Source organism: Lepidochelys olivacea, assembly GCF_965140295.1.
Source record: "Lepidochelys olivacea isolate rLepOli2 genome assembly, chromosome: 3".
In the NCBI taxonomy this organism is placed as follows: Eukaryota; Metazoa; Chordata; order Testudines; family Cheloniidae; genus Lepidochelys; species Lepidochelys olivacea.
Window position 1 is genome coordinate 15,037,239 of NC_140413.1, and position 16,468 is coordinate 15,053,706.

At 42.2% G+C, this 16,468-nt stretch overlaps 1 protein-coding gene across 3 annotated transcripts in view; it reads left to right on the forward strand.

Annotated features, from left to right (window-relative positions):
* RUNX2 (RUNX family transcription factor 2) overlaps nucleotides 1-16,468 on the forward strand; it is a 281,113-nt gene that overhangs the window by 101,590 nt on the left and 163,055 nt on the right. For all 3 annotated transcript variants that reach the window (XM_084624547.1, XM_084624548.1, XM_084624549.1), the window contains exon 5: nucleotides 564-668. In XM_084624547.1, coding sequence (XP_084480673.1) covers nucleotides 564-668 — 105 coding nt within the window. The remainder of the gene's footprint in view (nucleotides 1-563; nucleotides 669-16,468) is intronic.

Here is a 16,468-nt window from a genome sequence, read left to right on the forward strand (position 1 = left end):
TATGTAAGAAAAAACATCTGCTCCAGTAACGAAGATAGCATCATATCATGATAGGCAGATTAAGGACGGAGACACTAAATGTTAAATGGCACCCATGAGGAATGTATATTTTTTCCCTCGTATTATTGTAGTGAAGTCAAACAAATAAAATGATAAAACAATGTGAAGTAAATAACATTAGGAACAAATTCTGCTCTCTGTCACCCCACAGTAAAACTTAAATAACTCTATTTAAGTTAACTGAGTTGCTTTGGATTTACAGTGGTACAAATGAGAGCAGAATTTGGCTTATCCTCAGTAGTGAATTACTCTTGTTCTATCCTTGTGTCACAATCTAATATTAAATAAGAAATCTTAAACTGTCAACACTTGGATGGTATTACTGCTATTAGAGTATAACTGAAGGGGAAGAAAACTCCTATGATTAGTTTGTGTTTTTAATTTTCATGATTGTGGAAGTGACTGGGAAGAATTGTAAATGCCTTTTATTCTTTACTGCCCATGAATATAGCTGTTTTCATGTTATAGTCATTCTTCATTTGTTATTTTTGTTCTCTCTGTAGGGAAGAGTTTTACCTTAACAATAACTGTCCTTACGAACCCCCCGCAAGTCGCTACATACCACAGAGCTATAAAAGTTACAGTGGATGGACCAAGAGAGCCAAGGAGTAAGTACTATGTTCCCTCTTTATGCTCTAATATCTGCTGATGTGAGTCTGTAAAAGTAAAATGTTAATGTTGTTTAATAGAGTCTTATAGATGGAATATATTTCTTTGTGAAACAGATCCCCATTCAGCAAAATACTTAAGCACATGCTTAGCTCTGAAGTATGTGAGTAGTTCCATTGAACTCAGTGGTACTACTCATACATTTGAAATTAAGCATGTGCTTAAATTCTTCTGAATTAGGGCAATATTGAGCCTGATTTCATGTACACTGAGGCCCCTTTACACCACTCTGGCATTATATGGGAACATTAGAAACAGTGGGCCTGATTCTTATTTACACTAACGGTCCTTTATACTGCCAGTATGGTGTAAAGGGGCCTTGGTGTAAATGAGAATCAGGCCTACTGTTTCCATGTATCATTTGATTTTGGGACAGTGGACCCAATCCAGCAAGGTGCTGTGTGCCCTCAAATTCCATTGCCTTCAAACTGAGGAGACTCAGAAGTTAGCAGACTCTCTCAGTGCCATGCAGGATCAGTCTCAGTGGATGCGAGGAAATGCAAAGTGATGCCTCCTCCTTTGCTCAGGATTTCATTTGCCATCATACACTTAATGCCTCTGGCCCAATGACCGCTGGTTAATCACGTCACACCTGAAATTGGATTTTCCTAGCACAACGTCCATTTTCAACCGGGTACTTACCACAGATCCTGGGAGCTAAGGAGTGAAATAAGTAACCATAAAAGCCCTAGCATTTTGACACCGCTGTCTTTGTGTATTTCCCAAGCACAGAGAATGTGTTTAATTAAAAAAACATACTTTCACTCACCCCTGTACCTTTTATAATATGCACACGCCTTAATTATCAAAAATCTATTTGAAATAATTGCTGGCTTTCTTGTTATGACAGTTGTGTTTGGTTATGTTCCAGTAATTGTTATAGATAACTCCTACTAATAGATACAGTCAGACCTGGTTAATTCATCTTGGTTTATCTGTCTGGCTGGCAGGTTTAACTGGTAATCAATCTTGCATCATGCAGGTACCACTGAGGAGCCAGTCCTAGATTTTTTTCTTAATCTAGCTAGAAACAGTGTTTCCAGATTGATTGGGATTAACCAGGTCTAGCTGTATTTAAATTATATGTAGAGATTAAGGATTATTTGATGAATAACCACATTAAAAATATTTCCTAATGGAAGCATCTCAATTCATTGTTTTGTCTTTGATCAGCAAATTCAGACTAGACCTTTGAGGAGATTATAGGGAGTTTTTACTTAAAATACCGCAAAGGTACAGGTAGGTAGAGTTGTACACAAGTGGAAGTGGCTCCCAGGCCGATACAGATGATTTTGCAGGTCCTTCCCCTAAGATTGGGAGAAGCGGTTTAAAATGTCTTCTGCCTTACATAAGACCTGTCCCGTCTGCATAATTTTCCCCCAATCAGCAAGTGAGAACAGTCAAGCAACTCTGCTCTTATGCATTTCATTCCATAGATGCCCCCAGTGCTGCCTGCTCTTGTTGGAGGTTTTCTGCTTTCAGGTTTCATTGCAGAGAGTGTTTTGTCTGTCTACTCTCTTTTGGTAAATTTTCTATTCTTGCCAAAGATGCTGTGTTCACCTGTGACTACTGGCCCTGTCTAACCTGCTTGGAGACTTCGGGCTAAATGTGTCCCTGGTGTAATGCTAAAGGAGTTAGTTACATCAGGAATGAATTTGGCTAATCCATTTAGGGGCTGCTTCCATGTGTTGATGCATCCATGAAATTGGATATCTCCAAGCAGAGGAGACAGTGTGAGTTTGGGGGTGGAGGGAGAAGAGTGTATAGAGAGTAGCATCTGAATAGGCAGGGATGGCACAGACTGTGGAAGGAACAATCTAATTAGACTGGGACTGCACCATCACAATAAGCAATTAAAAAAACCTCAGGCTATATCTTAGAAATCCTATTAAGACCAACTTGAATTTTTTACTCTCGTCTCTTTGGGACAGATCTTCAGATGTGATGTGCATCTACTACTCTTAAGTGTGGATGCTCAATAACTCTGAAAATCAGTTCCTGTAGTTTTGATGGAGTCCACTTGTATGTCGTTTCCAGTCAGTCAGATGTGGCCAAGAAGGACCAATTTAAGTTTGGAATGTTGTTTGGCTGGTTTGTGATGCTCATCTTCAGAGTTGGTTGGTTTGTGCAAGCTCTGTTGTTTTGGACTGATGTATAAGATACGGGATCATAAGAGCTAGAGACTCACTAGTTGTTTTGAATGGGAGTCATTGATATGAATTTTAGGGAGAGAGCGGCTCTGGAAAATGGACTCTTCTGTAGAAGCTTCACTGAAGTGTTTTTCTTCTGAGAGTCCCTGCACTAATTTCTGCTCTTTAGTAATTGCATTAATCAATGTAATAAATTAGCACATTTGGCACCTGCCTTGCGTGAGGAAAGCTATGGTGGTTGGGGGCAATAATGACTTCTGTTCAACAAGTGGCTCTGATAGCAGATGTATTTTTCTTAATGAGTTATGTATCAGCAAACAGTGCCCCTCTTTGCCAGGACCTGCATTTCACTCAAATGTCTGAAGCATGTTATCCTATTTTTCCTCTCTCTGGCGGCTAATCCAGGGCTGTCACATCACAAACAATTTCTTTTCTTAATATACACATCTGGCATTGGCAGTTGGACCAACTTCATAAGAGCACATGATCATCATTCATTACAAGATTAAAAAGTACCCCATGGCATCATTGATGTTTTTTAACTTTGATCTTTTGCAGTTGTGATTCATCTCAGTTATAAAACTTCCCTTTAAAGGAACACAACTGATGACTTATTAGAACCTTCATCCTAAGTAGCGTAAACATAAATTTATGCACATCTTTACAGAATGTCATTTACTTGGGTTGCCCAGCTTATCGTCTTAAAACATGACTTCATGCTTTAGATCCTGAATTTGTAAGGCGTGTTGATAGGCAAGGCACTTTGACCTTCTGTTGGCAAGCTGATTCGAGAGAACAAACACTGTATGTTTTCCCGTAGGAGCAGCAGCAATACCCTGACAGATATTGCAATCATTTAGAGCCTGACCTGAAGGGGTGCTGAACACTCATAGCACCTGGTGACTTCAGTTGGAGCTTTGGAGGCTCAGCAGTTTGGAAAGTCAAGCTCTTAATATTAGCTCTGTCTAGCTGCATTAAACATCTACTTGTAGAAGCTTGCTGCTTTCACCTCGCTCTGCTTTGTTATTATTTTAAAATATTTTAAGACAATGGTGTCAGGTTACCTTGTTAGATTGAGTCTAGAAAGTGAACTGGTAAAAGCTGCCCATTTTTACATGGGGGAAAGGTGAACCTCTTCCTGTGTCTCTTTGTAGGAAAGAGCTGGTTTTTGACTAGTTAACTCAGAGTTAGCCAGAATGCAGTTCAGGGAATTCTACACTGCTGCTCAATCTTTGTGTTGGATTAGGACGGAGCATGGCATGCAGGGTAATAGAATCTGGAGAGTGGGTGGGGCAGGGATCTTGGGGCAAATTTGTGCCTTCTCAAATACCTGACATATTCTGTTATGTAACCGCCCCTGTCTTTAATGTACCAGCCTTATAAAATGTAGTCTCCAAATGGCTAGACTACATTTTGTGATCCACTCAAATGGAAGGGAAATTTTGAGCTTTCAGCCAGGGATGGTGTTAGACTTGCTGGGGCCCAGGGCAAAAACTAAGGAGCAGGCCCCTACCCCGTCTCTCTTACCTGCTCACACATTGGATTTCTGCAACCTTTCTGAAGCTGAAGCCCGAACCCTGCTATGAGAGGCTGAAGCCAAAGTTTGAGCCCTGTCACGTGGGGCCCCCTGTGGCGTGGAGCCGGGCAATTACCCTGCTTGCTACCCCCTAACGTCAGCCCTGCTTTCAGTATATATTAATTGGTAGGAGAAAAACTCTGCTTTCATTACACTTACTTGCAGAATATTTATCTGCAGCTGAAGCCTGTGAGGTACACACGTGATGAAAGGTATGAGCAAACATTGTCTTTTTGTCTGTATGCTCTACAAAAGACAAGCACAAGCTAGCAAGAGGAGCTGGTCAGTCTGGGTATTAACTGTTTGGCCGACTGGCTTATAAAATGCAGAGCAGTGATTGAGATTTTTGAGATTCTTAGACTTAGAACCGTAACAGCTTTTAGGAAGTTCTCTCTCTTTTCTTCCAAGGAGTGGGGGTGGAGGGGTAAGTCTGGGGTTGGTGGAATGTGCTTTAGAGTAGAACAGCTTTAAATCTCTTTCGTTTTTTTTTATTTTTTTTATTTTTGACTGACTGTCAGGAGCTGGGCTGGTGGCCAAGCAGGAAATGACACATCGAGAGGCATTTGTGTTGTGCAACATTTTGTGGAACTGATGCAAGGCTACATTGCCTGTTTACGCATTCCTTCACTAACAGACTGCATGGCAGTAATTTTATTCAGTGATACATGGCATGCTACGGCAAGGAGCTGGATCCTTCACATCTCTTTATGCAGAATTATCACAGCAGTTAAAACATGCAGTGTGTCCCCTATTTAGAATATTTCCTAGCTTGCTTTCAAAGACTGCTACAACAACCCCTTCTTAACCCAATATATACTGATTTGAATATGTTTTTCCACTGTGGTTAGTTTGTGTAGTGCCAGGAGATGTGTAGTTTTCAGAACAAGAGCACATTTTACATACGCACAGATTCCACTTTATACTTGTATTTTATATTAAACATTGTTTAAAAAAATGTTTTAAGCAATATGTATTCTGGAAGATGAACACAGGTTAAATATGAATTTGGTAATATGTTGGCATAGTCAGGAAATTTTCATTTTAAATGAACACTGAGGTCGTTGAGATATTATAAAAAGGGTGCTGGATTCTCATCCTGGTGGAGGTTAGAAAAACGGGGCCTGATTCCTATCTCTTTCACTCTGTTGAAATCAGTTAGGTTACTCTGGATTTCTACCACTGTAAATGAGAACAAAATAAGGACCAGCAGGGGCATAGTTTGAAAGTTGCTGTTTCTGCCATTGATAGGTCTTTACGTCTGTGTTATGAGCAGTTCCATTCGATAAGATGTGAGCTGGAATGTGATCATATGGGCTTAGCAATGTTGAGTGCTGCTGTGCTATGCTGTTCAAATGCGTACACCATGACTATCTGCCATATAACATAAACCACTTAGGGCCTGATCCTGAAAGTGCAAAGCACCCACACCATTCATTAATTGCTCTGGGATTTGCAGGTGCTCAGAACCTCTCCAGGTCAGGCCCAGGGTTTCTTAAGCCAGGGGTTCGCAACCTTTTTCTTTCTGAGCTGCTCCCCCACCCCCACACACATACTATAAAAACTCCATGGCCCACCTGTTCCACAGCAACTGTTTTCTACGCCAGGGCTGGTGTTAAGGAGTAGCAAGCAGGGCAACTGCCCAGGGTCCCATACCACAGAGCACCCCATAAAGCTAAGTTGCTCAGGCTTCTGCTTCAGCCCCAGGTGGTGGGCTCAGGGCCCTGGGCTTCAGCCCTGCACAGCAGGGCTTAAGCTTTCTGCCTTGGGCCCTACCAAGTCTAACACTAGTTCTGCTTGGCAGACCCCCTGAAACCTAATGGCAGCCCCTCAGGGGGCCCCGGACTCCTGGTTGAGGGCCACTGTCTTAAGCAACATGACCTCAATCTTCTACCCTCTGAAGGGGATGGCAAAACTCCCACTGACTTCAGTGGACTGCAAGGCCAGGCCTTGTTTCTCTAAGATACATTAATGATGTAAATTGGAGGACATGTTTCACTCAGCACACACTGCATCTGGTTTACCTTCTGCAATCATGCACTTTCCATGAAACCTAATATAACTGATGGACTGAAGAACATTTCTCCATTCCCCAATTAATATGTATTTTTCCCATTTGGTTTCAGAGGCTTTGGGAAGACTCTTAGTTTAGTTTAAATACCTTGTAGTAAAGTACATATTGAGGTATGGCATTATAATAGACATTGAAGGGTTAGCTTTGTTTCTGATATGGGAGTATTTGTGCCAACTTAGAGGCTAACAAATTTATTTGAGCATAAGCTTTCGTGGCCTAAAGCCCACCTCGTTCTTTCTGCTGATACAGACTAACATGCTACCACCCTGAAACCTGATATGGGTGTGTAACTCATAACACGCAAGGCTGCTTGCAGCCATCACAAAACATTCACCACAACTCCTTTAAGTCGCCATTTGAGTTCATTGTGTGTATTTTCACTAATACACAATGCACGGGCTTTTTTTTTAGTGTCATGTTTCTAGTGCTGGCGAAAGGTTCTGGACTGACAGGCCTGAAGACTTAAGCTCCCTATTTGTCCATAGAACAGGTATAGCAGAACCAGCAGCTGCACAAGCTTGACCAGTGTTGCCCACGTGCTTGCCTCTTACCCCTGAAGACACTTTTACGGATGAAAGATGATGATGTCCCCACTATTGTCATAGGTTTAGATGAATCACAAATACCACTTCTTGCAGGTCTGTCATCCAAGTCGAGATCAAAACCTGAGATGGCCTAGCTGCAGGCCACAATGTTCTCCACCTCACTAAAACATTGAAGCAATACACAAGCAGCCGAAAGTATGGAAAGATGATAATACACTGTGATTGTTATAGACAATATGGCTTGAAGAGCAAATGGAGAGGGGAAGGTTCAGTACCGTCCCAATGTCCTCACTTTCTTTTCCCACAATAATATAAAATTGATGCCATTTCTGTTTTCCATGCCAGCTTAGCTGCTTATGTGCATGTGAGACCCCAAATACGTATTGTGAGTGGGATTTTCCCTTATGTTAGCAGTGTGGATATTCGTCCAAGGAAGGAAGAACAAAATCTAGCAATAAAAAGGACTCACATGCCTTTTGCTTTAAAAATAAAAAAAGCTGGTTGTGCCTACAGCAGCTGCAAGATCAGAAAAGAGTATCATTCTTCATTGTATTGATGCCAGCTGCATATTGTAGGCTTGCTTTAGGGTCTACCGCTAGCACCGAGCTTTTGGAAATGCTTGCAAGGTTTGTGTTGCTGTCCTGCATCAGCATATTTTACCTGTTTCTTCCTTAGTCAAACTTTCATACTACCCACTCACCTTGCCTCTGGCATGTAACTTGTTTCACAGCACCACATACACCCTTCTCACTGCATATCACCAACTCAGATGGTTTTGCTGCCTCCAGGTCCCTCGTCACGCAGTGCCAGATTCTGCCAACTTCACTCTCATTGCGTCACCTTACTTTTCGCATCGCCCCTTTCATTTCATTGGGACTCTTCAGTATGAATAAGGCTGTCAGAATCACAACCACAGTAAACCAGTACTAATTAGTTTGCTACTTATTTTTTTAATCTTGGGGCCCTATCCAACTCCTTGTATCCCCAGTGTAGTGGAAATGATCCTGAATACCACCACTAGTGAGAGTTCAGAGGCTAGTAACATTGTCTTTCTGAGCTAGACAGGACAATAACCATCTAAATAAAATAGTATTGTAGGATTTAAGAAAGGACTGGATAAATCTCATAGTGACATTTGTAATTTAAGGTGCTAAAATACAGGGATAACCCAGACCCATGCGGCCAGAGATCACTTAACTAACCCTAGGGTCAGGAAGAAATTATTTCTCTATGAACAACATTGTATAGCCAGTGGAGGTTTCCTGGGAAGCACCATGCATAGGATAGGCCATTGCCAAAGGTAGTGTGAAATGTACAATATCAAACTTGATGGGCAAACTATCTGCTCCAATATGGTATAATCTATGGCCTACATTTTCAAAGGCAGGCTGATTTTTCTGAAAGTGCAGACTCTCTAAAATCAAGCCCCTTTAGTAAATCTTAAATTGGTCAAAAAGAAAAAAACATACTCAAAATAGTCTCTTTTGAAAATTCAGTCCTATATTTTTAAGTGACACAAAAGTAACTAAAAAACAGAGTGCTAGAGATAAAATACACCCCCCCCCCCCATGAGGATGTACAATTAATGAGGTGCGCAGAGGGAAAGGAAAGTGCTTCTCATGGCAAAGACTATCTACTTTTGTGTTTTTGCAGCACCTAGCAATAATGAGGACCAGATCTTGATTGGGGCTTGGAGGCAATAGCGTCTTACAAATAAATAAGAAGTTTAGAGAACTGAAAAAGTATATTTTACGCATTTGAAATCCAAAAGTTTATCATTGCTTCAGTGTTGAAATTCCTAGGATATTGAGCAAACCCTCCCTTATCAATTACAATAATTTTCATTCCTTGGTGTAAAAGTTGACTATATGGATAATGTACTTTCTGTTTTCACCCTCATTGCTTTAGACAGACTCTCATATGTCTGCTCTGTGGATTATGTTCAGGAGACTGCTTGCTTTTGGACTTGTGTGTGTGTGTGTTATCAAACACTAGTTCATAAAACCAGCACCATAATGAAACTGGCACCTTTGCAAGTGGATGTGTTGGACACACAGGAGGCTGAAAGACAGACCCATGAACGTAAGTTACGCTGTGTTTCAGCTCCTGAGCTTGGCGGTCAAAACAAGAGTCATTTTAAAAGACAAGGATAACATTTTCAAAAGCATCACAATGAAAATGAGACTTAGGCTCCCAAGTCACTTATTGAAAATGTTACCTTTAATGGCTATGCACTGAGGTTTTTCGTCGCACCAGGTTAAGAATATAATTTCTTCCAAATAGCTCACACTCATTAAATCGTGTGTTCTACCATTCCATGAGTACTTGGTTGAAACAGTTAGTCTCTCCTTTTGGAAGGTTGTGACATCTAAGAGACAGATATTACTGAGTAAGTGGACAGATTTCTTAGCTTTAATGTACACTTTAAATGTATATTACACACAAAAAGCTCTGTTAAAAGAACATTATTCAGGTTGCAAAGTCAAGCACTCAAAAATGAGGAAATGCCAGAATTAAGGTTGCCTGTGCAGCTTCAGTATTGCCCACTTTTGTATATGCAGTACGATACAGTCTTTAATTACATGATCACATACTATTTTTCCCATAGGACCCCTCCCTCATTAAGTACACAGGATGAATGATGCTCACTTAATGAGCAGCTATTCAATATTTTGTTTTATCTTCATAGAACAAAGTGTGGCCCCGTGCCTTATTTACTGCATGCTGTTTAAACCCGACTCTGGAGACAGAATTATTTCTTTCCCTCTGGGCTTTCTCTGGCACTCATCACTATAACATCTGAGTGCTTCACAAATATTAATAAATTAATTTTCAAAAAATCCTTCTGAGATAAGGGGATATTATTATCCTCATTTTACAGATGTGGAAATGACACACTGAGACTACGGTCAAAAATATCCATAATTTTGGGTGCACAATTTGAGATGTCTAGGACCTGATTTTTGAGAGTACTTAACATTATATAGCATTTTATATGTTCAAAGCACAGCTGCCATTGACTTCAGCTGCAGCTGTGATTGCTCAGCACTTCTGCAAATCAGAGTCCACGGTCTCAAGTTACGTACGCAGAAAATGAGGAACACTTAGTGGCCACCTGTGAAAAGTTTGGTTTAAGCAGCTTGACTAACATCCCACAGAAACTTTGTGCCAGAGGTAGAAGTGGAATCCAATTATTCAGGGCAATGTTCAACTGCCTTAACAATGAAACCTCATCCTGCAATCCCCTGCCACATTCACTGTACACCTTCCAGCTTCTGCAGCAAATGAAGCAGAGGTCTTACAGACAACAGTCTCCTTTACTGTACAACCCTGATTCGACACAATCTCCAAAGCAGATCCATCCTGTGCATTGAATGAGGCAAAGGTCCATTAGAAAAATAGTATGTTGATCATGTCAGTAAAGTTTGTATCATAATGCATAGCACATACAGGGCAAATTTAAGTTGGAAAGGCAATGTTAATTATGGTATTTCCTAACTTTTGAGTTCTTGACTTTGCCACTTTAATATTATTTAACACAGTTTGTGTGCAATTGCCTCGGTTTTTTAAAAAGGCAAACTGAAAAAAAACAGAAATTCCATCATGTGGCGTCATATTTACATCCATATAGGCCAGGGATCAGCAACCTTTGGCACGCGACCCGTCAGGGAAATCCACTGGTGGGCCGGGACAGTTTATTTACCTGCAGTGTCCGCAGGTTCGGCTGATCCCAGCTCCCACTGGCCACAGTTCGCCGACTCCAGCCAATGGGGGCTGCAGGAAGTGGCATGGACTGAGGGATGTGCTGGCCGCCACTTCCCACAGCCCCTATTAGCCTGGAACGGCGAACCACGGCCAGTGGGAGCTGCCATCGGCCGAACCTGCAGACGCTGCAGACAAACAAACCGTCCCAGCCCGCCAGCGGATTTCCCTGATGGGCTGCGTGCCAAAGGTTGCCGATCCCTGCTATAGGCCATCAGCAGGGTTGGCGCCTTTAGCTCCATCACATCAGACCAAGTGATCTGGGCCCAGCAAGAGAGTGGGCAGGTGGTGGTTGTAGAGGAGTGTCATTGAGAGCACAGGAGAGACAGTTATCTTGCTCTCAGCTCTGGTGTCTGGAGCTCGAACTAGCCCAGCCCGCAGCAGCCCAGAGAGGGAATTGCAGGGAGAGTCCTGCTCAGCCCAGACTACAGCATGCTCAGGGAGGATGGAATCTTCAAAGATTTTAGCTGCTAAAATCTGAGTCTCCATTGAGCATGTGCAAACGGCAATTTTTCAGAAGCTTGTAACTTGGCTAAATTTGTGTGGATTTACATGGGGACAGCAAAAGCAACATATCTGATACTAAGGTCACCACCTCCCAAATTTCAAATCCCTGCTCCAGAGCATGGGGATGCTAGAGCTGTTCAACAAAATCACCAGGATTTTTAACATGGGCAAAACAACATTTTTCCCCTAGCCTTATTCTCAGAAATGGCTGAATCATTTTGGCTGAAATTAAAGTAAACTAATACATAATGCAGCCTGAGGCAGACACCCAGCTTGGAAAATTTGAGCCCAAATGGTTGAGTTTTGGCAAAGTTATAAGCAACTGAAAACAAGGTTTTCTAATGCAAACTGTCTGGCAACCCTAATGATAGGCAATGGTACCACTGCTGCTGGTAATATATTTTACTTACCTTGTTATCGATTTGTACTTAAAATACTCCATTGACCTCGGTGGGCATTCTGCATAGGAAATGGTTTCAGGAGCAGGCTTGCTCCCTGGGTAGTCTGTAGGATTTCCGCCACTGACTTCATTGGGGACAGGATCAGGCTTCTGCTTTGTAACAGAATGGTGTGCTGAGAAACCCTTCTCCCCATGCACCCGCACAGGAGGGTAGCTGTACAGAAGGGTGGGCAGAGGACATGGCTGCAACCTTCGTAAGAGATGAAACAACGGCCACTGCACGCTGCAGGGCCTCTGCAGACATTACAATTTAGACAGGTATAATGTCTCCAGGCATCACCATTTAGCAGGGCTCCACCACCCTCCCTACCTCCCTCCGCCTCTTCAGAGTAATTTGGTGTGCGTGTGCTTCACTTGCATTGGTACGATCCACACAGACATTGCAGGCCATAATATATGCAGGGCGCGAGCCAAGAAAGATTTGTGCAACAGACCATAACAGTTCCAAAGCTCCCATTATGCAGAGCGTGGGGTCAGTCATTCACACTCCTAGCAGACCTGGATACATGGCTCACCACTGCGGCTCTGAAAGGGCCAGTGTGCACAGTTGTGTCAGTTTCTTTGCACTTCTGAACAGGGTTTTTTTAAAAAAAAGCTTAGGTTTAGAAACAACAAACACAGACACCGAAGAAAAAATCTGTGCCGAGTAACATTCAGCATTGGGTATGAACTGACAGATGTGGGGCAGCTCAGTCTCAGATGACACTGAGCCAGCATCCTGGATCCAAAGAGCTCCCTCCCCCCCCCAACTTTGGGGTTGGTAAACTCTGGATTCAAGTTGGGTGTCTTAGGGGCCCACAATTCTCTCCTTGCTTCAGTGGGGCAGTAAATCACTCTGGCCTAAGCCAAGCAGCAAATTACTACCCCTTCTACAGCTCAGCAGTGATGGCTGGTGGTCAAGCTCCATCTGTTCCCTGCCCATCTGCTTGGGGGTGGAGGGGTGTAAACTTGCACACAGCAGCCGTTACCTAACCATGCATGCCGAGACCCCTGGTCCAGGTAGCGCGCTTGCGTGCGTGCGTGCGTGCGTGTGATGGGTCCCCTTACGTTAGTTAGAGGGGGAGATGAGGAATCCTCCACAGGAGCTGGCTTAAACCAGTTCATGGTGCAGCGCTGCAGAGTGCAAGCTTATAATTCACAAAAGTACTGGTCATTTTATAAATCAGGTCTTTTCTACATTTAACAAACCATTTGAAAGGGAGAACCCAGTTAGAGCTGGTTAAAAGGCACCTATGGAGACGGTTTTATTCGCCTCACTTCTACAGTTTTAAAAGAAGTCCTTCCCCATTCCTCTTCTTTCCCCTTATTGCGTTACTATTCTTGGGAGCCAGGGAGTTTGAGAGGTTAAAAAAGTGTTGTCATGAGAGTGATTATAATAGGGATTAATGTAGCTGGGAGCCAAGGTTCAGTAACCTCTCTGTGCCTCTGAGCTCGTGTTATGTCAGACACAGTAGCTTTACCAAGAGAGTTTAGAGTATGTATTTTTATTGTCTTTCATTGCCAAAAAAGGCTGACCTAGAGAAGCCTCACTGTATAAGCAGTGGAAGGCAATGTATTCTGAAATAATTTCTATTTTCTCTAATTTGTCACTCACTGGTACTATTTTTTTTACGTTTACATTTTAAAATTAGTTCATTGTGTCCTGAACCATTATCCCAAAATCCAAATTGAAAAACTTGCAAACTATAGGGTTTATTTTTAAAAAAAAAAAAGTAAAACACTTGCAAAATTTAAGCTCACTGTGCAGCATAATTTAAAATGATTAGAGGGCTTCATATTTTTATAAGTACTTGAATTTGGGGAGTGATTAGATTTTTGCGCACATATGCAGTATGGAATAATTTTACAGTAACTGTTTTTCTCTTTAAATGGGATACTGTCAAGTGAAATTTGGTCCAAAAGTTAGGTTTTGATAAAAGAAGCTTTGACATAAAAACCCATCAGGTCAAAATAAGATGTTTTTTCCCATATAAATTTAATTAAAAGAAAAGCCAGACCCTTCAAGTGTAGCCCAGTAAATGTTTGAGCTCTCCCATATGGACTGAAAAAGAGTTTTATATTGGAACTCAGCACAGGTTTTTGGAGTGCGTTTCTGAGACTGCTCCTGTTTTCGAGCTCTACTCATGCCTTGTTTGAATGACATTTTTCCCTTTATGTAGCAAAAAGCAGAGTTAGCGCCGTTGGAACATTATAGCAGAGCTGTCTGGTTAAGTGTTTCTTCTTAAAGGGAACAAAACACTTCAAGTTATGTTGTTGTTGTTTAGTTTTTTTTTTTTTTTTTTAACTAATTCACATTTCAGGAATTTAAGTTGAAGGGAGTCCTGCCCCAAAGTCCATGGCACTAGTCTGGGACTTGAATGTGGGTCTCTTAAGTCTATAATCTGCCACAGGTTTCCTGTATGACCTTGGACAAGTCACTTACAGTGAGGTTTTCAAAAGCACCTAAGCAGGTTAGATGCCTAAGTGCAGAGTCATCCCTTGGGCGAATCGGGGTGACCGCCTGGGCCCCACGCTTTGGGGAGCCCTGCAGGCCGGTGCGATTGGCTGTCACAGTTCGTCCTGGAAGAGACAAATCCATCACTTCCACCCTGCTCTCCCCCCGGCCCCTCCTCCGGGCCCCTTGCTTTGGGGGGCCCCACAGGCCAGTGCGATTGGCCAGCACTGTCAGTCTCAGAAGAGACGTATCCGTCACTTCCACCCTGGGCCCCGCACTCCCCTAGGGATGGCCCTGCCTTAGTGCTTCTGTAAATCCCACTGCTAGTCTCTCTGTACCTCAGTTCCCCACCTGTAAAATGGGGATAATAGCACTTCCCCAGCATTCAGGGGTGTTGTGAGGGAAACTACACTGAAGATTGTGAGGTACTCAAATGTAATTCTCTACTACAGCCTTCTAAGTACTCAAGACTGACAATGGTGGAAGTTAAAATGCCTGGAGAAGTTAAAATGGGTGGAGCATTAAAACAGCCCTGGTGTTTAAAGAATATGAGAGACCAACACCCTCCTTCACTCTTCAGGAGGGAAGAAATTAGCTCCTTTTTTCTTGCCCCTCAGAAGAGAGAGGCCACAGCTGGGTCCTACTGCGAGTTTTCACAATCATGTTATTTGCTTAGAGCTCAAATCGCAAGGCGGGGGCTGGGGGGTGGCTGAGCACCCTCAACTCTCACTGAAGTCTGGCTAGGAGATACAGGCAACTTGCAGGAGGTGAACATCTTGTCAGATCAGGCCTTGCTTATCAAACAGGCAACAAGGACTCTACTAACTTCAATCCAACTTTCAAAAAAACTGAAAGCTGCCAAGTCTGTTAGCGCAAACTATATTTTAAAATGTGGCTTATCTATTGTGGGCAGCAGTGGGAAAGGGTTGCTTAAAAAAATGGCAAAATAGACAAAAAGACTGGGGGAAGTGGAATTAACATATACGGCTTGATTTTCTTCCCACACCAATTTTATACTAGTATAACTCCTTTGAGTTACTCCTGATTTACTAGTGTGTAAGCGTGAGCAGAATCAGGCGCATATATTTATGCATCTGAAATTGATTCTGAATTGTCTAACTTTGCGGGGGGGGGGGGGGAGGAAGGAGGAGAAATGGCCTCATTGGCCACCTTTGGTTCGGAAAGCTTTTAGTTTGAGGAGAGGAAGCTGTATAATCAGCTCATTTGTAGGTCAGCACATTGTTCGAATTTGCAACAAAGCAAGACGCGTGTCTTGCCTCTGTGTGAGAGAAAAAGAGAGGGCATCCTTCAACAAACATTCACAACCCTCCATTTTAGCTGGAATAGGAAAACCAGCTTGACAAGAATAAGGCTATGTAGCCAAGTGACTTTCAGTGGATGTGGGTGGGATTTTAAACAAATCTCCTTATGCAAGCATGAAAACAAGCTATTTAGCGCTCATTAATGTCTCGGGTTAAACTGTTGAATAATTTGTCATGGTTAGGCTCTTTTGGTTTCAATGGTGTTTTTCTAGTGACTAATGAAATGACAACTACACATAGTCCTTGATATGCCACTGTTCACAATAGGGTTTAAAACTGTGTATTTGTTATTGATGTCATTAAAGTGATGGATTTGAGCTTGGTTTCTGAGGCAGACAACGGGGTGGTTAAGACTAATTTCTAGCAATGGTTTTGGAGGTTGAAACCAAAGTGTGTAGAAAAGGAAATGTTTCTCCTTTTAAGCAATTAGTTTGAACCCAGATGAATTAAATTTAAGCAAGTGGGCATCAACTGCAAGTTAATTTTGTCTGGAAATCATCACCAGTTAAAATATTTTTATGCACTCGAGTATAGTATTGTCTTTCGGTGCTTATGTAAGAAAGGAACAAAACTGCTTGTTTAACCTGAGACGACTGGCTAGAATGTATGACTGAAGTCATAACCATCTGGAACTTCATTAAGGATATGGTCCTTGGCAAGTATATCTTTTCAGAGGCAAGACAGCTTCTGTATCTGAACTGAAGGAGAGGGAAGCCAGAGCAAGTCCCTTTTACCAATCAGAATTTACAATTCATTTTGAAAAAAAACACAACACTCTAACCAAAAATTAAAAATCAATGTTTTCCAACAGATCTAGCAATGAAATGGAAAGATATGGGCCCGGTGAGGAAGCATTTATATTGCAGGTCCAATCCTATACTCTTTACACATGCAAAACTTCCACTGAAGTCA